Raw genomic sequence first — 20,308 nt, forward strand, 5'->3', positions numbered from 1 at the left:
TTAAGGATGCTTTCCTGAAAGAGTGACTGAGCCATTTTACAGTGGTACCTCTAATTATGGACTTAATTCGTTTCGGAGGTCTGTTCTTAACCTGAAACTGTTCTTAACTAGAGGCGTGCTTTCGCTAATGGGGGCGTCTTGCTGCCACCACGCCACCAGCACACGATTTCCGTTCTCATCCTGGGGCAAAGTTCTCGACCCGAGGTAACTTTTCCAGGTTAGTGGAGTTTGTAACCTGAGGCGTTTGTAACCTGAGGTGTTTGTAACTCGAAGTACCACTGTATATGGTATTACTGTGGTGAATTTTGTGATCTGATGCTTTTTAAAATCTGTTTTTTATTGCTATGTATACATCATTTTACTATGTTGTTGATCATTCACGTTGTAGACTGCTTTGGAAATATATGCCGGGAAGCAGCTTACAAATCCTTAAATTAATAAATACATCATCCTAATTATGTCTAAGATGTACTTTCTGTGTACAGTGGTACCTCGGGTTAAGTACTTAATTCGTTCCGGAGGTCCGTTCTTAACCTGAAACTGTTCTTAACCTGAAGCACCACTTTAGTTAATGGGGCCTTCTGCTGCCGCCGTGCCGCCAGAGCCCGATTTCTGTTCTTATCCTGAAGCAAAGTTCTTAACCTGAAGCACTATTGCTGGGTTAGCGGAGTGTGTAACTTGAAGCGTATGTAACCTGAAGCGTATGTAACCCGAGGTACCACTGTACTTGTCTTAGCTTCATTTACTATCCTTTTTTGAACAGGTCTTATATACCACTTAATCATTCCTGACCTATGAGTGGATGACATAGAATACAAAAAAGATAACAAACAAAACCCAAGCCGATTGGGTGCCTGGGGTGGCGTGTTTGCCCTTCCTCCAGGGGCGGGACCAGCCGCCCATGGGGTGGGGCCAGCAGGGGCAAGACACTCTGCGGGGTCTTGGAGGAGTCTGCCTGCCTCCTCCCACTCAGCCACCCTACAGCTTAGGGGGCGGTGACAGGTGGATCGTTTGGGTAGTGTGGAGCCTGCGGGCGCCCAAGCCACTGCGTCACTCCCAGGAGAGATTCGTGGCTCGGGCGTGCTGCAGGCCCTGTGGTGAGTGCCACCCGGCATTTTGTCACCCCCCTCAGTGGTGACACCCGGGGCAGCCCGCCTCCACTGTACCCCCCTTCCTCCACTCCTGCAACCAAGACCTTTTCCAAAGGAAGGTTTGGGATCAGACAAAAAGGAGAACATTCTAGATGTAAGGCAACCCTAACACTTTCCCCTTGCAAACCATTTGAAGTGTCATATTTTTAGCCACGCATTTTCTTTCGCTCAGCAGAAAACCGGTGTTCCTCCCACAAAAGACAGCACCCCCAGCTAAATCGCTGGCATCAGGAGCAAAGAGACCTGAATCTGGGGTGATGGGAAATGGCAAAAGAGATGGGTCTTAAAGGTTTCTAAGCTTCCCATTCTGCTAAAGCTGGCTGTGATCCTCCCTTTCTTCCTTGACTTTAAAAGCACACGGCTGAGCAATTTACAGGATTCACCAAAGCTCACCTCTTGCTTCCTTATGAAGACTTCTTGAATGAACGCTGTACAAAAAAAGAAAGGAAGGATAACCCAAATAGTTTTCTTTGGTTATTTCCCCCCCACCCAAACGGCAGCTTTCTGTAAGCTGGTGTTCATAATGTATCTTTCTATGCGACCAGAAGCAGCTTCTCACATTATATTTGTTTCTATGTGAAAAAAGTAATTTCTGCACATCATGATGAGCTGCAAATAGGGCACAGTATTCAGGTGCAGGAAATCTGAACTACATTTCAGAAAACTGTAGAAAGTCAGATCCGCATGCAGTGGCAAACACATTATCTTGTCTCATAATATGTGAATGGTGCTGAAAGCCATTTTGCAATAACAACGAAGTGTGATCCCCCCCCCTGCACTTCTTGTGTAACATGAGAAATCATGGGCGTCTTGGGTAGAACTACATGATTCTCTCTTACAGTGGTGATACAGAAGCCTCTGCTTCCTGCGTTATGCAGGAAAGACAGAAATGGAGGGAAAGTGGTTTGTGCGTCCCCTTGTGCATTGCTCAGCCCTTTGGATCAGAACTTGTGCACTTTTCTGGAATACAAAACTGTCTGTGAACATGAAAAAGTCATTTGCAGTTTCATGTAGTAAACAGGCATTTTGTTAGAAAAGCTGTTCCTGCTAGGAAAACATCAGTTTCTGTGTGCTGTTGGCTGCAAAAAATAAAATAAAATAAATACAACACTCCATTTTATACAATGTTTGCTTACAAGCAGGGCTGTGAAAACTGCTGTTTGCTCATCAAAATGAGCCATTTTAGCTGCTGAAAATTAGGTGCCTCCCCCGGCTTCTTCTCTGCCCCATGGTTCTTTCCTCCTGCCCCCCCCCCTTCACTCTGTGTAAGCAATTTCTTTTTTCAGTGATGGCTAGGACAGGAAGAGTATGTGCTTCCACTCTGAAATACCTGTGCTGATAGTCAAACTACCTTTAACCCAGCTTACCAGAGGCTTCTTAAGGCCCATGCTTAAGATAATAGAACTTGAATTGATTTTTTTAAGAACCTCCTTTAGCTTGGTGTTAATCAGGGTGTTTTAAAAAAATCACCAAAGGGTGAATTTTCTTACTCTGTGCATGTAGACATATTTTCCTAAGAAGTGCAGCATCTGGGCCACCTGCTTGGAAGAAGCACCAAATGCTTAATTGTCCCCCATTGAAGAGCTGCACAATTCACAGTTTTCTTCTCCGTGTTGCAGAAAATCAAAGCAAATGGTGCTCCTCAGGGGTGAAGGTCATTTTTAAGCATTTAATTTATGAGTGCAACAGCCGGAGCTGGAAATGGTGTAGTTTTGGCCTGGCTAGGACCACATCCCACAATCTGAGCACCACAGGTAAACTTTTGATTACTGCCTCTGCAAGATGGCCTCTTGCAGTCATGTGGATACAGAAAAGGCAATGCAAGCCAGTCCACAAAGGAAAGCCAGTTCACTCAGACAGCTCACCACGTGTGAACTTGGCAGACCTATCACAAGAACCATTCCTAACTAAAAGCAACTGAATGATCCAGTACAGATTTGAAAACAATGGCAACTATATTCTGAAGCTTATGCAACTATCCACTTAGCACACAGCCTATAGTATTTGGTAACAATACAATTGTGCATTCACTTTTATCTTATATATTATAGCAAGGTCTCAGGACTAGCTGGGGGAAAATGGTAGTTACAGTTTGATTCAGTGGTAGCATAATATTTAATGAGTGATGGCCATACACTTTGATTTTCAGTGCCAAGCTGCAGGAAAGAATATAATGCACCAAATGATTCTACCAAAGTCATACATACATGCACAGACTTCTTAAACAAGATGGAGTGTGGCTTGCATTTTCACTATGTCAAGAAGCCCATGGGGGAAATTACAATGCATTTTGCTAGCCTGGGTGTGTTTTCAGTTTCTGCTCTTTCACAATTGCTGACTGTGAAGAACTGTAGCAATGACAAATCATGGCAGTTGGAACGTAAGACATATTATATATTTGATAGCAGCAAATGCAAAGGGTAGGAAAAACTGGGCTGTAAGCTCAAGCCCTATTCAGATATTCTGCTCAGGTGCAACACCGATAACGTGAGTGGGGAAATAGGAATGAATGCAGGGTTCAAAATCAGATGGGGTATGTCAACGGGTAGGAGGAAGCTCCACACTTCAGAGCTGTTTCTTCCTTGAGATGGAGGGTGGTGGTGGTGGGTAGCAACTGAGGTGGGAGGAGCAGAGTTTAGCTCCCTTCATTTCCAGTCTCAATCTCTCTCTCTCTCTCTCTCTCTCTCTCTCTCTCTCTCTCTCTGTGTGTGTGTGTGTAGATTTTACAGCTGAGCAGAATACCCCAAAGGGGGTTTCAGGCAATCTCTTAAAACCAAAACAACCACCAAGTCTTTTCAACAGAAAATATGCAGATGGACCTTTCAATTGCCAGCTCTGGTGGGAAGGTAAACAGCGTTTCTGTGCGCTGCTCTGGTTCGCCAGAAGCGGCTTTGTCATGCTGGCCACATGACCTGGAAGCTGTACGCCGGCTCCCTCGGCCAATAAAGCGAGATGAGCGCCGCAACCCCAGAGTCGGCCACGACTGGACCTAATGGTCAGGGGTCCCTTTACCTTTTTATGTATGCATGCATGCATGAAAAACCCCTTCCCCAAAAAACCACTCTGTGAAAAATACCAGTGAAAAGCATCATGTTTTGCATGAGGAAGAACTTACAAAATTCATTTCACATTTCTTAGTTTAGGTACATGAAATATACTCGTAGCTGAGTGTTGATTTCATGCTCTTTATTTCAGCTCATGGTAAACAGTGAGTGAGTGCTTTCCCCAAAAACCTCTGGCTATATATACATTATTTACACAATGAGTCCCATGTGATTGGATGATTCAACACCCCTCCTGGAGCCTGACTGGACTGTTCCTGCAAGCCAATCAGGTTGCTGATTCACTTCCTCCTGGTGCCTGATTGGGCTGCTCCTGCAGGCAAATCAGGTTGCTGCCTTCTAGGATCCTACCTGCTCTAGGATCCAAGTTCAGTACATAACAGTACAGATCACAAAAAAAGAGGATATGCATCACCAAAAGAAAAAAATGGAACAAAAGAGGGTGCAGGGCTTCAAAAAGGACATTTTTCAACCACCCAAAAGCACCCAAGGAACACAAAGCAGAGTCAAAGCGGAGGGTGCAGCCTAAGTAGAGGGGGGAGTGGCCTGGTAAGGGGTGTGGTCTGTGGAAAGTCCTAAGGGCCAAATATAGAGATCTGGGTGAACCACATTTGTCCTGTGGTTCCAAACCCCAGTTTATCACATTATTTACAAGCTGCCCTGGTTCTGTCTGGCATAATGGGAGTGTGGCGGGAGGGGGAGCCCAGGCTCTCTTTCTTTAACACTGGAGTACTTCAATAAAATGATGTTTACCACTGAGTCAGTTTTAACTAGAATATTGTAGTTGACTGAAGTCCCAATCTGTTCTTTTGCTGAGAGGGCTCCTGGGATTGCTAATGGGACATGGAACACTTCACTTTTGGTACACTGACTAAAATGCAGTGCAGTTTAGTAGAAAGTGAATGTCATTACTGCCTGCTTATAGCTGTGTGGTGGCCTAGATTAAATGAGTTTGGAAGTGCGGACATATTGAAGCCATGTGGCCATGACATACACAATAACAAACTCTTAAACCATTATTGGCATTCTCACCAGAGAACTAAGAGACTAAACATCTCTGGAGAATAAACAGTCTTTTCATAGGGACCTGCCAAATGCCTGTTATCCAGGTTCACACACAAACAAGGTATTTTGAATTTGCATGCTAGTTCCTGCATCTGAATATTAACCCCACTGGAATGTTAAAAGGACTTTTGAAAGCAAAAATCAAAACCTCATGTATTTCAGGATCTGAAAATAGTATAACCATAAATTAATCTAAATGCATATTTGCAAAAGTGTGCAATGCAGTCAAGACTGGTATCTTTTCTTCTCCTGCTCTGGCCAGACTATGAGGGCCCACTTGCACTATACATTTAAAGCAGTATCATCCCACTTTAAGCAATCATAGCTTCCTTCAAAGGATCCTGGTAACTGTGGGTTGTTACAGGTGCTGAGAGTTGCTAGTGTTGGGATACTGCCAGGGAGACAGAGCCATCAGGCAGGCCCAAGTCATCTCTGGACGATCACCGGTCTCCCGTGGAACAGCATCAGTCAATTAGCGACACGAGCCTCAGAGACATTCCAAGACTCGTGCACACCCTTTCTGCAGAGTCTCCACAACAAAAGACACTGACAGGAGAGCATATTTACACAAAGGATCAGCACAAAGGAAAAACATGACTGCTTGCCTCCGTGTCCAGGAAAACAGCCAGAACAAAAGCTATATACAAAACGGAAGTTCCCAGCGAGAAACTGGAAGTCAACAGGCATGTGATACACAACAATCATGCCTGACCATTTGAGGTGGAACAGAAATATCCTAAGAGTTAGGTGACCCCTATTTCCCTCACAGAGCTTCAATTCCCAAAGATCCTGGGAAGAGAGACTGATTATTAAACCACTCTGAGAATTGTAGTTCTGTGAGTGGTTAACTGACCCAAATGATTTTAAATAAATTTCTCCCTGCCTTTAATAAAATAACTGTTTAAATGTCTTCCTTTGGTAAAAGCTGATTTGTTTTGGTTTAACTTTGTCTTCAGTCTTGTTTTTCACCCTACACCTGAATTATTGCACTACCTTCTATCAAGTGTTGGCTGGTTTAGCAAGTTCTAGGCTGCATACACACCCTACATTTCAAACACATTTAAAGGTTCACGGGAACCATAGTCTGCCTCTCACAGAGCTACCATCCCAAGCACCATTAAACTACAGTTCCCAGAATAATTTGGAAAGACCATGTGCTTTAAATGTAAGGAAGAGTCATGTTGGAACACCACACATGCAGATGAGCACATCTATATGTACCATTGTGTATAACTGGATGAAGGATAACAGTCCACGATGTTGCACTGTTGTGTGTTTAAAGCCACCCTAAATTCCACTCTAAGTTTCCCTAAGTACTGAATTTATAACTAATTTTAAAAAATGCTCAGAAAAGACATGTAGGCAATAGAAAGCAAACAACATTCAGCTTACCAGAGTTGCAAGAATATAGTGGTAGCCTATCCCATTTTTTCCAAGCTTGATGATCTGTGGTGGTGAAACACAAAACATTTTATTTAGCAGTATAATTTACTCATAAAACAAGGAGACTTTCACAGTCTTTCTTGCTTCTGCAATTATTTTAGTTCAGTTGTACTATAAATGAGAATATTTGTATCAGGACTACTGAGTAGCTACTTAAAAAAACACAAACCCATTCCCATATTCAAGCTAGAAGAAACTTCTGTAATGACACATGGGGTTACAGTTGCTACGTGATCGGAATAAGCAAGGAAGAAGTTGCAAAATGAGTACAGTTACTATATCCCCAAAGTAGGGTGCAAACGCATAATACATTATCCTCATGCATCGCAAATGTTTTAGAAAATTATGCTGCTCTCTATCTCACAAGCAAAGGGCGATGATGATCACCGCTACTGACAGAAGCAGTTTGCTGTCATATCTTCCAGGGCTGGCTTGTGTATTAGACAATGGTAGAGCACACAAAAGGCTGAGGGAGTTTGCCTTTTGCTTTCTCAGCTTTTGCCATAATGTCTCAAATGGGACTTGCAGACTTCACCTGGACTGGCCTCCATGAACTCCTGGGGTTATTGGGGGCCCACAGACCATCTCACAGATGGGGGAAGAGGTGGAATGCTTACTTCTCATATGGCAGCAGAAGCAGGTGAAAAAAGAAGCACAAGCTATGTCTTTGTGAGAGCAGAAGGACAATATAAAAACTGCCTTGAGGTTTCAACAGCAACCAGCTAAGTGTATCAACCTGGCAAACAGGGCGTGGCCACCCCAGATTATTTTTCAGATATTCAGAGGTAGGATGTTTCTGCACATGGAGGTTTCATTTTCCTGCCATGGTTAACATGGTCTGACTTCTGTAGCAGTGTGTCATGGTTTAAATAGGAGGTGGGAAACTTTCAGCCCTCATTTCTATGAGGGGCAAGAGGAAACAGGGTGCCAGAGAGATAGAAAGAAGGTAGCAGAAATAGATTAAAAGAGTGACCCTGCCCATTTTGGGCACTGACCTCACCCACTGGCTCTGGTCCAGCATGTATGCTCCCATCCCCACAACAGATTACTCCTGAGAAAGTGCCACTCTCAGCCGCCACACTATTCAATATTTTGGGGGGTGACTTCTATGATAGTGCTGGGATGATGCTTTATTTTTTCTGAGCCTCCATCAGTGACTTCCCCAACAGAACTAAAGGACTGGCTGAACGGCCTACGGGCAGAGGTCTTCACCCATAGGCACTAAAAGGCAGAAAGGTACTGAATTGAGTATCCCTGGGTGCAATTAATGCTCAAGGCGTTTCCTTTCTGGTCAGCACCTACAGGCTGCAAGAAGAGCCTATTGCAGGTCTGTAAATGGGATGGAAGGGGACGTGGGTGGCGCTGTGGGTTAAACCACAGAGCCTAGGACTTGCTGATCAGAAGGTCAGCAGTTCAAATCCCCATGACGGGGTGAGCTCCCGCTGTTCGGTCCCAGCTCCTGCCAACCTAGCAGTTCGAAAGCACGTCAAAGTGCAAGTAGATAAATAGGTACTGGTCCGGCGGGAAGGTAAACGGCGTTTCCGTGCGCCACTTTGCCAGAAGCGGCTTAGTCATGCTGGCCACATGACCTGGAAGCTGTACGCCGGCTCCCTCGGCCAATAAAGAGAGATGAGCGCCGCAACCCCAGAGTCGGCCACTTTACCTTAAATGGGATGGAAACCCTCACCACTATGCCTTGTTCCAGGGTTACGGGGTTTATAAACATTCTCAGGTTCCCGCTCACCTTAAAGGTTATATTCCGGTTAAATGGGCACAGCAGCATTTAACCGTGGACAATCTGCACTATGTCTGGAGAGCAAAGGTGGCCCCAAGGGCACGCAGATCTAGCCTGTGCAACATTATAAGTTTATATATGGCATTCCTCTCTAACAAATGTGTAGTGTTGTCTGTGAATTTCTCTCCCCAGCACCATGACCTTTGCAGGGCTGAATGCAGACAGTTTTACTGTTCTTTGTCACTATAAATGCTGAATGGCTCATAATGCTGTCGGGTTCCTTTGCCAGTAATAGATATCTTTCCATTGCCTTTGCGGAACTGAAGAGACTCTTTCTAAAGGGCAAAGTTAGTTGCACTCTTCCTCATCTGCTTTTATTGACATTGTTTTTCCATCCACTTTCCCCCCATCCCCTACCAGCACAGTATATCCTTGGGCTGAGCTCTTATGGAATTTGCATGAACCAAAACACTGGCAATACTACCTATTGGGAAATGGAGAGGAGAGCGGCAGGACAGCAACCCTGAGCTATTTCTGTCCATTTCTCCCCACCCACTCCTGCATCTTTATGAACTTTTTTAGCAACAGACAAGAATAGGTACAATACCAATTTAATTCTGGGACCTTTCGATTTCTTTTTAATAGAGCACGTGACCACAGAATGAAAAAGTGCGGATGGGTTTTCAATTAAACATCAATGCCCAGGTGGGATCTGGAGGAATATTCAACAATGCCATAAAGATCCCTGGCATTACAATTATCACCAAATGGATTAGTGGTTATTGGACACTTGTTCATATGTTAACTGGCTCACCTGCCTTAGCCTTTTGCAGAAATGCTCTTGAGTATACATTAAAAGCTGTCTGAGTCCTATGCTAATAACCCAGCACCTCAATTAGTGTTATCAGAGCAGACATTTGTTAGCACTTCTGGATACAAATAAGTAAGGCTCCACCACCTTTCACACCAGGCAGATCTCCTGGGTGGGATAATTAAATAATGACTGCAGCAAATGAGTCTGGAATGTCTGCAGATCAGCATGATCTTTCACAAAAGGCTCATTTCAGTTGCATGGATTTCTCCTGAACCCAGGAAGTGGCTTAAGCTTCGTGATATTTTAGGGGACAATTGCCAGGCAGGAAAAGAAAAGGACTGCCTTACGAGCCATCAGTGCAGATTGGAAATAACTAGAACAAAATGAATATGGAAAGCGAGGCAGTTGTTTTAAAATTATGTCGTCTGTTTCTCACTGTTTGCAGATGTATGCACAAAAATAAACCCAGAAAACGGCCATCTCATAATATATTTTTATATAAAAAGACTGTGAATAGAGCTCCTGCATTCAGGCCCACTTGCTTCAATGTGTATACAATTACTATCCTCCCCCCTTTAATATTTATATGCTGGGTATAAATTCAACTGCCTAGTTCCCTCTCAAGATTGTGGCACTGCGATAAAAAATCCCCCTGAGAAACCTTTTTCTTCCATGGATGTCTTAAAAGACATTAACATATATCCAAACAATTAATATATGTTTGGGCTGAAGCTAGATGTTTCTGTTAGCCTTTATGGTCAAATAACATGTTGTGCCTCCTGATGCTGTTTCCTTTTTCCTTCTGCGTGAGGAAGCTTGGATTGTGCCCTGTTACCTAAAGGGGTGGCTTGTGTGTGTGTGTGTTTATTTATTGAAAGAGATAGGAAACAGGTTTAAGTTACACATGTTGTCAATCATCTCTGGCAACCCACCAAATGCAAATCAAACAAAATGCAATGAAAAATGAATTTTTAAAGTACTTCTATCCACCACTGTGTCTTAAAATGTAAGATGCAGATACAGGAAAGTTAAACCTACAAGCCTGGAACATGTTGTGAATTTCACCATTCTATGTTTATTTTGTAGTCCAAAGATAAAGGTTTTTTTCACCCAGAGAAGGAAACCTGAGTCAAATCCTACTGACTTCCCTTCTGTTATTATGTTTCAGTTGTAAAGTGTATACTGAAGAATTGTGGATCTGTATTTACTACTATTTATCAAATTTCTGGCATCATAGCTGAATATCTCTGGAATGAAAGCATAGCTCCTCAGCAGCATAAATCACAGTTCAGGTTTCAGGCATAAGGCAACAGGTGACTACAAATAAACAGATGGGATGAGCCCAGGGGAACAGTGAGATTAATCTGATAAACACTCTAATCCCAGAATTACAGCACAGCAGCTGTTTTGTCATAGGCAATTTTTCATGCACCAGCGCAAACAAGCTACCTGTATATGGATTTGCAAAAGGTATCCATTTATCTCTGCAGCTATTTCTGCCTTCCCATATACTGGTATGGCCTACTGGGGCCACTTTGTGTGAATACAATTGTGGTGTTTTTACAATTCATATCTGTTGTGTCACATGCAAAATTGACTTAATTGTGACTCGTTTACACATTTGGTTGTTTATATCTTACATAGAACAGATGATGATAGTTTCAAACCTGTTGTCTGTTCAGAGCATTGAACCACAACAGTGAAGAAGGGCTTTTCATATCAGAAGTGAAAAATCATTTTCATATTCATGGCATCCCTGGTGAGGTGTGTCTGTCTCCTTCATTGTGGATTTGCATGAGGAACTTACAGACATTCCTGTTTACCCACACATTTGATGGTTAAAAGACATCCATCCTGATAGCCTTGAGATCTCTGGTTGAGATAATATTTTTAACTGTTTTTTACAAAAAATAATGTGTTTGTCTCTCTGGCCTCCTTTGGCAGGAAGGGAGGAATATAAATTGAAACAATGAATGAAGAAATAAATAATCTTGGGAACGTTGAAGGCAATTTAGAAGAAATAAGGTGATAGCTTCAGGGGTCCACTGAGATATCGCCAGAATAATATTATGGTATGACTGAGAACTAGATGGGAGACCAGGAAGTGTAGGGCTATTATTATTATTATTATTAATCAGATGGCACATTATTCCATCTTACCTGTTTCCTTACCTGTTAATTTCTCCCTTTTTATGTAATCTTTCACACAACATAAAAGTGACTTCTGGAAATTTAGTGGACTCTAGCAGAATTTAAGGTTGCAAAATGTATTGGAGTAAATAGAACTTAATTATTAAGATATCCCTTTTTTAAAAAAAGCCATCTTATGGAGAGACTATACCCTGTCAAATGTTGCAGTCCTAAAGAGGCCCCCCAAATGGCTTAGAATAAAAGTATTAGCAAATAAACAAAGAAAATCTCATACAAATATCTACTTATTAAATTCCTTCAAATAAATTTTATTGACTCAGAAAAACATTCAGAGCCTGCTAGTCTGCAGTAGGGGAAAAAACCTATAAAGTGTCTTAAAAGGGTAACATGTTTATTCTGACATAAATGTTTGTGGATTAAAACCCACTTCCCTGTAATAAATAAGGTAGCCTTTTGGGTGCCATAAGACTCCTTGTTGTTTTTTCCTGTCTCAGCAGCACTTAATATTGGAACTCACCTTGCCCAAGATAGCGTTGAGCCGCTCTGATTCACAGTCCACCACCACCACCCGCTCCTTCTTCTTCTCCAGGTTCTGGAACAGTGACTTGTACTCTTCTTCTGTTGTTGTCATTATATTGACAGCTGTCACCTGCCAGTTTTTTTCTGCAGCTGTATCCAACACTTTCTGAAGTACTGACAAACCTGAGATGGGATGAGATGGGGGGGGAGAGAAATAAATTATTTCCCCCCCAAAAAAATTCATACGCCACCTTTTAAGGCAGAACATTTCCAAGGTGACTTATATCAAAACCACCATGCACAGTATATCAAATCTATGAATCCCAGGGTTAGTTCTTCTAAATGGCTTTCCTTGTAGAACTGTCAGTGATATTGTGACCATTGTAAATGATTTATTTGGAAGTATAGCCTACCACAACAGTCGTACCTTGATTCTGGGATGCCTTGGCACTCGTACGTTTTGGCTCCTGACAGCCACAAACCCAGAAATGAGTTTGCAAATATTTTTTGGAAGCCGAACATCCAACACTGCTTAAGTGACTTCCGACTGAGTGCAGGAAGCTCCTGCAGCCTATCGGAAGCTGTGCCTTGGTTTTCAAACATTTTTGGAAGTTGAACGGACTTCCGGAATAAATTACATTTGAGAACCAAGGTATGACTGTATATCTATAAGCTTCAGGGCAATTTAATGTGTAACATTTATATATACAGCGTGATTGAAGTTTCAAACATTTATGTGAGAAGATGCCAACTGAGGAGTGTACAGGTTCCGTTCTTCCCCACTGCAGGGTTGTGGCCATGGGCAAGGCTCAATACATGACTGAAAGAAACTGACCTTAAATTCTAAAGACAGATGGACTCTTTAGCATACCAGACCCACAAACCAACACTAAAGAATGCAGAGAATTTTACTTAACTGATAAAGTGAGTCAAGTTAACGCCATTAATATAGAAACAGAATTGTGAGGGGTTCTGTAAGCATACTATATTCGGTTGGGAGCCGCCCAGAGTGGCTGGGGAAACCCAGCCAGATGGGTGGGGTAATAATAATAATAATAATAATAATAATAATAATAATAATATCTGATAAAGTGTGGCCTCCCTGTTGTGAGAACCGCTCAAGTTTTCATTCTGAGGGAATTACAGGCCTTTAAAAAAAGCCCCACTTATATACTGAAGGGAAAGCAATGACTCATGTCACATACTTTTCAGCAAACCTGTAAGATAGGCTAGTATTGTTGTTCCCATACTGCAGGTTTGGAGAGGACTGATGCTGAAGCCATTTCATGGTGACTTGCCTAACTCAGGCTAGTAAAGATGCTTAGTGAGCTGCCAATATTCTGCTCCCAGAGATGGGCCTCCCCACCCAACTGCCACCAGTGGTTCTTGCCCTGAAGGGATGGGAGAAGATGCTGAAATGGGCTTTTAAAAAGGTATTATTATTATTAATTTTTGCCCTGTTTGTATTTTCTATTTTATTGTATAATTGTCACCGGTGCTCACTGTTTTAATAATTTTATGTATAACGCTTTGCGAAGTGAAAATTGGTTAAAAAAGGAAGAAATGACTAAAATAATTACACAAACAAGTACAATTATGGGGGAAATGAAATTTGATCCGATGGCCTTGGTACATTCTATGACTAACAAGGAGTCTTCTTCCCTACTCCCCCTCCCTCACCAACCCTGCTGTGTGTCACTCTTCACTCAGACTCACCCCGGTCAGCGTCATAAATATACATAAATTTCTGGCACTTGTAATATTCTATAACACTGATGAGGGCATCCTGTAGTTCTGGGCGCAGCTGAAGAACAAATTGATTGGATGTGTCGACAGGGAAGCTGGGTGTTACAAAGCAGACGTGGAGTGCCCCACAGAAGGATGTGAGCATGTTGACAGTCCTCCTCTCATAAAAGCCAAAGATAGCGTAGACACCCTTGGAAAACTGTGAACAGACTGAGAAGGGGGGGGGGGAGGGGGGTAGAAGTCAGTCAGAGAGGCAGCAAAAAGATTAGACTCATTTTCATTTTATCTTTGCAAGTATATGTATGATTCAAAACTACTCCACATCTCACTGAAGGAAAGCCTCAAGGTCTGAGTAATCAAGAAAGTGTAGCCTATTCAGGAATTATTCTGATTTAGAAATATGCAGGGAGGCTTCCCACTACAGACAGTCACCTTCCAACTTGAAGACAACCAACAATTTGATGGACATGCAATATGCAGTATGTGCAATCCATTGCACATGGTTTCCTTCACCAAAAACACATGGAGCACTGTGGAATCAGTGGTGTAGCATGGGTTGTCAGCACCCGGGGCAAGGCAAGTAATTTGCACCCCCTAACCCGGGGCAAGCCTGGCACCCTCCCCTCCACAATGGGTGGCGACCCGGCGGCTCGGATCGGATTCGCACAGCCAGCACTGCAGTGAGAGAGAGTGAGTGAGCCAGGTAGGGGCAGAGAGCTGCGAGTGCGAGTGCGCCCCCCCCAGATGTTGCGCCCGGTGCGGCCGGCCCCCCCTGCACCCCCCACGCTACGCCACTGTGTGGAATGACACTTTCAATTCGTTACTTAGAACTGGATAGAAGCTATATCTTACATAGAGGCAAAACCTCACTCGGGGAGGGGAGGGTGGTAGTGAGTTTTATTTGTTGTTATTATGTAATTCTGTTTTAAGTGTGAAACCAACAAAACATGTGAAACAAAAAACAGCATGGAGGAACAAAGAGATGGAAGTCTGCTCTGGATCTGAACTCATCAGAGATCGTGAGTGTGCATTTGTTGATTTCTTGCTGGCCCATTGACTAATAGAAGATAACTTCTGTCCATTCTATATGATTTATTTTGGAAACAGCAGGTCTGTGTTCTCATGTGAGATTAAAGGGCCTGAAGTGATGGTTTCTCAAATACTTAACAATGAACTTAGATTTAAAAAGCAGGGGCAGGATTCCCCTAATGAACCACATCAGTGTAAGCCCTATGCAAGCAGACTACCCCCCCCAAAAAAAAATGGTTCGTGGGTTGATAGGGGTCAGGAGAACCCCCAAACTGTGTGCAGGGAAGTGGGAGGAGAGAGATTTCTATCTGGAAAGATTGAATTCTTGCACATGTGGAATATTTGTCATAGTGTGTGCTGAATTCCACTCCATAGAAATAAGGTTTCAGTTGCATTCAACACACTCACTCAAGCAAAGGGAAAAAAGGGTGGTGTTATGAGTTGCCTGACTCTAGCATCCTGTGACATATAACACATAGGGACTGGGTAAAAATGGCTCTAAGAAGTCAACATAATAAACATTTATGAAAGCAACTTGTTTCTGACAGCCAGTGGAAACTTACAGTTCACTGAGAAGAGGTGTTAGATTATCATAGCAACAAACTGTACAGATCTATGCGAGCACTTTTTTCTTTCATGGAGAATTAGTAGTTATCAAAACATCTAAGTTAGGACTGGAATCCTGTCTATTCACATTAAAGTCTCATATTTCAAAACCTGAATTTTGCTTTAAAAAGTTCATGATAAAATCAACATTCGGCCATCCAATAAAGCTCTAAAATGTCAGTTTATCCTACCACTTTGCAGTGGCTTCCTTAGTAGTCTGTGTGTTTGAAGCTGATTAATCTTTAAGGACATGTGAGTAAATGAAACAGACTTCACTTTTCCAGGCCAAGAAATACTGAATTATCAACTCATTGAAGAATACTGGGCTAGATAGCCTTTGGTCTCATTCAGAATTCTAATGTTTTTATGGAAGAAACATAAAGGAAGCATTGAAAAGCTGAAAGAAGAGTTATTACCATTAATGTTACCTCAGACGGTAAACGGGGTTTTTATTAATCAGTCATATATATATAACACCTTATCACACGACAACACAATACAGTGGTACCTCAGGTTAAGTAGTTAATTCATTCCGGAGGTCTGTTCTTAACCTGAAACTGTTCTTAACCTGAAGCACCACTTTAGCTAATGGGGCTTCCTGCTGCTGCTGCCGCCACACGATTTCTGTTCTCATCCTGAAGCAAAGTTCTTAACCTGAAGCACTATTTCTGGGTTAGCGGAGTGTGTAACCTGAAGCGTATGTAACCTGAGGTACCACTGTATATTTAAAGAACATAGCATAAAAGGAGCCCTGGTAGATCAGGCTGAAGGCATTTGTTCTCACAGAAGCCAGTCGGTCTATAAGAAGCCCATAAAGAGGGTTCACCAACCGCAGCATTGGTATGCAGAGGCATATTGCCTCTGGACAGTATTCAGCTACAGAGTCCCTTCCTCACAAGGATTTCTGCTCGTACAACTGGATTTTCCTCTTCTCCTGTCCCTATATGTGCCTCATGCTTTCCAAACTAAGGAATCCCTAGAGCAGATTCATTTATTTATTAAATTTGTCTCTTGCTCTATATTGCCCAAGGCAACTCAGAGCGACTTAACAACCAAGCAAATAGACAATAAACCCCATATACTGTAGATTCATTTAAAACAAAGACGAAAGAGAAATACATTAAAAACATTCACCCACAGAGGGGATATGCAGGGGAGACATAGGGGGAAGCATCCCATTATGCAAGGAAAACTCCCTCCCTCAGATAATGGTTACCGTATTTTTCGCCCTATTGGACGCACCGGCCCATAGGACGCACCTAGTTTTCAGGGGGGGAAATCAAGGGAAAAAATATGATTCCCCCCCCCCCGCAGCTCTGGGAGCAGCGGACAGGCTGCACGCAGCCTGTGCGCTACTCCAAGACCTTCTCCCTGCTTTTGCGGGAGGTGGCGGAATTCCCCCACCTCCCGCAAAAGCTCACAGGAGCCGTGCGCGACTCCTACGGGCTTTTCGACCAGGAGGGAAAAGGGACTGAAACGGCCAGTCAGTCCCTTCTCCCTCCTCGGGGAAAAGCCCCCAAGAGGGGCGCTCTTCAAAGGGTGTGCGGCTCCTGCAGGCTCCTAGAAAAGCCCGCAGAAGCCGCGGAGCCCCTTTAAAGAGTGCGCGGCTTTTGCCTGCTTTTGCGGGAGGTGGGGGAATTCCCCCATCTCCTGCAAAAGCCCACAGGAGGGAGAAGGGACGGACTCGGCCAGTCAGTCCCTTCTCCCTCCTCAGGGAAAAGCCCCCAAGAGCGGCGCGCTCTTTAAAGGCTGCGCGGCTCCTACGGGCTTTTCTACGAGGTGGGGGAATTCCCCCACCTCCTAGAAAAGCCAGCAGAAGCCGCGGAGCCCCTTTAAAGAGCGCACGGCTTTTGCCTGCTTTTGTGGGAGGTGGGGGAATTCCCCCATCTCCCGCAAAAGCCCACAGGATGGTTGGAGAGTAGCGGGATGGCGTCGCGCGCCTTCCTGCTGCCCCCCATCCTCTGGGGCTGGCGAGGGGGGAAGCGCTGCTTTCCCCCCCGCCAGCCTCCAACCCGGGTCAGAGAGTAGCAGGAAGGCGTCGCGCGCCTTCCTGCTGCCCCCCATCCTTTGGGGCTGGCGAGGGGAGAAGCGCTGCTTTCCCCCCCGCCAGCCTCAATGCCGGGATGGAGAGTAGCAGGAAGGCATTGCGCGCCTTCCTGCTGCCCCCCATCCTCTGGGGCTGGCGAGGGGGGAAGCGCTGCTTTCCCCCCCGCCAGCCTCCAACCCGGGTAAGAGAGTAGCGGGAAGGCGTCGCGCGCCTTCCTGCTGCCCCCCATCCTTTGGGGCTGGCGAGGGGGGAAGCGCTGCTTTCCCCCCCGCCAGCCTCAATGCCGGGATGGAGAGTAGCAGGAAGGCGTTGCGCGCCTTCCTGCTGCCCCCCATTCTTTGGGGCTGGCGAGGGGGGAAGCGCTGCTTTCCCCCCCGCCAGCCTCAATGCCGGGATGGAGAGTAGCAGGAAGGCGTTGCGCGCCTTCCTGCTGCCCCCCATCCTCTGGGGCTGGCGAGGGGGGAAGCGCTGCTTTCCCCCCCCCAGCCTCAATGCCGGGATGGAGAGTAGCAGGAAGGCGTTGCGCGCCTTCCTGCTGCCCCCCATCCTCTGGGGCTGGCGAGGGGGGAAGCGCTGCTTTCCCCCCGCCAGCCTCAATGCCGGGATGGAGAGTAGCAGGAAGACGTTGCGCGCCTTCCTGCTGCCCCCCATCCTCTGGGGCTGGCGAGGGGGGAAGCGCTGCTTTCCCCCCGCCAGCCTCAATGCCGGGATGGAGAGTAGCAGGAAGACGTTGCGCGCCTTCCTGCTGCCCCCCATCCTCTGGGGCTGGCGAGGGGGGAAGCGCTGCTTTCCCCCACGGCCAGCCTCAAAGAGCAGACTCTCCTGGCTTCAGCGGAAGCAACGCAAAGCCTCCGGAGTGCAGGCTTCGGAGGCTTCGCGTTGCTATCGCTGAAGCCAAGGAGCCTGCTTTCGCCCCATAAGACGCACATACATTTCCCCTTCATTTTTGGAGGGGGAAATGTGCGTCTTATAGGGCGAAAAATACGGTATATAGCCATCATGACTGGTAGCCATTGGCTGACATTCTCCATTAATTTGTTATTTCCATTGCACTCTGTAAGCCAATGATCTAGGTTTACTAAGAGCTATATATTAATCTAATTCAGAGCCATGGAGCAATTCAAATGACACCAATTTGGCCATGTAGGCTAAAATCACACAATCAGTTTCCAGATTAAACGTACAACTGATTGCATGACTTGTGCTACACACATCAGCTTTTATCCATCCAAACTGTAATTCGAATATGACATCCCTGCCCCTGAAATTTGGTTAAAAAAAAATCACTTGTTATTAAGACAACCAAGTCTGACTGGGAGTGAGTGAACACTCACATTGTGATAGTTTGGTCATATATTTTGGGCTGTGTGTAAGAATGCAGAATGGCTGAAAACAGGCATTTTTACATAACTGAAACCAAGGTTTCAAAATGTCAGATAGGCCTAGCTTTCTTTGAATATAATTTCAATATTTCCCATTGCTGCTATGCAGGACGTGGTCTCTTGTCAATCATCTCCTCAGGAGAGTACTTGAAAGAGACCATGGGAGTGCTTGAAGGCTGATAGCTACAAATTTTCTGGGGGGAAAGTGCATGGTGGGGGACAGCAGCATATCTTGAGTGGTAAACCTCAGGCTTATATACTGTCAAGCTCATTTAACTTCACTCATGTTTATGGTACATTCCAATTATTCTAAATCAAATTCTTAGGTGCTAGCGCTGAGAGCCTTTCCTCCTCTGACCAAGCCCTTGGCTTTAACATTAGCGGTGGACGTGTCTGGGAAACTTGGGGGGGGGGGGAGACTGAATTAGTTCTCCTTGATCTAACATCCAGACTTACATTCACCTGTGTGAAGAATACTATCAAACAAAGCGGTTTGGTCTTATACAAAGCCTACTTTGATGCCTTGCTCATTCTGCTTGGGTTTTTGTCACTAGCTAGGGGGTTAATTTAGTTTACTAATTCCAATTGGATCTCCTTTTTTGTTTGTATGTGTATTTACACACACATCTTCTAGAGTTGGCCAAAGGATAGCTATGGGGAATTACATTATTCCACCCCAATTGAAAGAAAGGTAAGAAGTAAAGATGTAATAACTCTGGTCTATTTTAGGAATTCTGAAGAGGAAACCTGAAGAAGGTGTCTAAAAACACACCATGAAACAAGTTGCCATGCATATTAAGCGCCATCAGCTAACAGAGCTTGTGGGATGGGAATAGAGAAGAGGAAAAGTATGTAATAGTTTCCAGTCTTACAATGATCTGAATCATCGTAAGATTTCTGGCCTGAAAATTATCCCACCCCTCGATCAAAACCATACTGGCAGGGATCAATTTCATGCCTCTTCAAGCAGCTGTCCTTCAAGAACTAACACGAGTAGACTAATGCTGCATTTCTTCAAGGATAACTTCTGGCTGCAAAGATACTCATGGACCCCCAGCCAAAAAAATACCAACATAATTCAAATGGGAGAGAGTGCATAGGTCAGTGACGCAGCATACATTTCACACACAGAAGGCTACAGATTCAGTCCCTAGCACCAAGGAGCAGAGACTGTAAGAGACCTCCACTAACCGAGACCATGGACAGCTCCTGCAAGACAAGAGCAGATAATGCTGAGATAAACAGACCATCTAACCTGGAATAAGGCAGTTTCCTATCTTTCTTATTCCTAGCTCCGCAGTTTCCTGTGCACATTCAGGATTCATGTCTTCTGATTAACAAGTTAACTTAACTGGGTATCTCCCTCACAGCAAATATAGAAAAGCTATTGGGGTAAATACAAAATAATAATCCGCTAAAAAACAACTCCTCAACAGACTATACTCCTGAGCCTTCACCATACCACTTTCCAAGATAGTGTTCCCAATTTTTTCAGAGAGTGCAAAAGGGACTGTTGCATATATTTAATGGAGTATCTTAGAAGAAAATATGGTGGCTC

At 44.4% G+C, this 20,308-nt stretch overlaps 1 protein-coding gene and 1 long non-coding RNA gene across 9 annotated transcripts in view; one reads left to right on the forward strand and one right to left on the reverse strand.

The window, feature by feature from the left end:
* Positions 1–20,308, reverse strand: part of GRIA1 (glutamate ionotropic receptor AMPA type subunit 1) — a 189,315-nt gene that overhangs the window by 73,347 nt on the left and 95,660 nt on the right. For all 8 annotated transcript variants that reach the window (XR_014507042.1, XM_083422727.1, XM_083422730.1 and 5 more), the window contains exons 3-5: positions 13,657–13,896; positions 11,939–12,123; positions 6,671–6,724 (exon numbers count right to left, since the gene is read on the reverse strand). Coding sequence is in view for 7 of the 8 variants with exons in the window: in XM_083422727.1 (XP_083278853.1) it covers positions 6,671–6,724; positions 11,939–12,123; positions 13,657–13,896 (479 nt within the window). In the remaining variant the exon portion in view is untranslated. The remainder of the gene's footprint in view (positions 1–6,670; positions 6,725–11,938; positions 12,124–13,656; positions 13,897–20,308) is intronic.
* LOC310669861 overlaps positions 13,297–20,308 on the forward strand; it is a 32,754-nt gene continuing 25,742 nt past the window's right edge. The window contains exons 1-2 of the long non-coding RNA XR_014507431.1: positions 13,297–13,373; positions 19,480–19,598. This is a non-coding gene — a long non-coding RNA (uncharacterized lncRNA). The remainder of the gene's footprint in view (positions 13,374–19,479; positions 19,599–20,308) is intronic.

The sequence above is a fragment of the Podarcis tiliguerta genome (genome assembly GCF_965153285.1).
Source record: "Podarcis tiliguerta genome assembly, chromosome: 2".
NCBI lineage: Eukaryota > Metazoa > Chordata > Lepidosauria > Squamata > Lacertidae > Podarcis > Podarcis tiliguerta.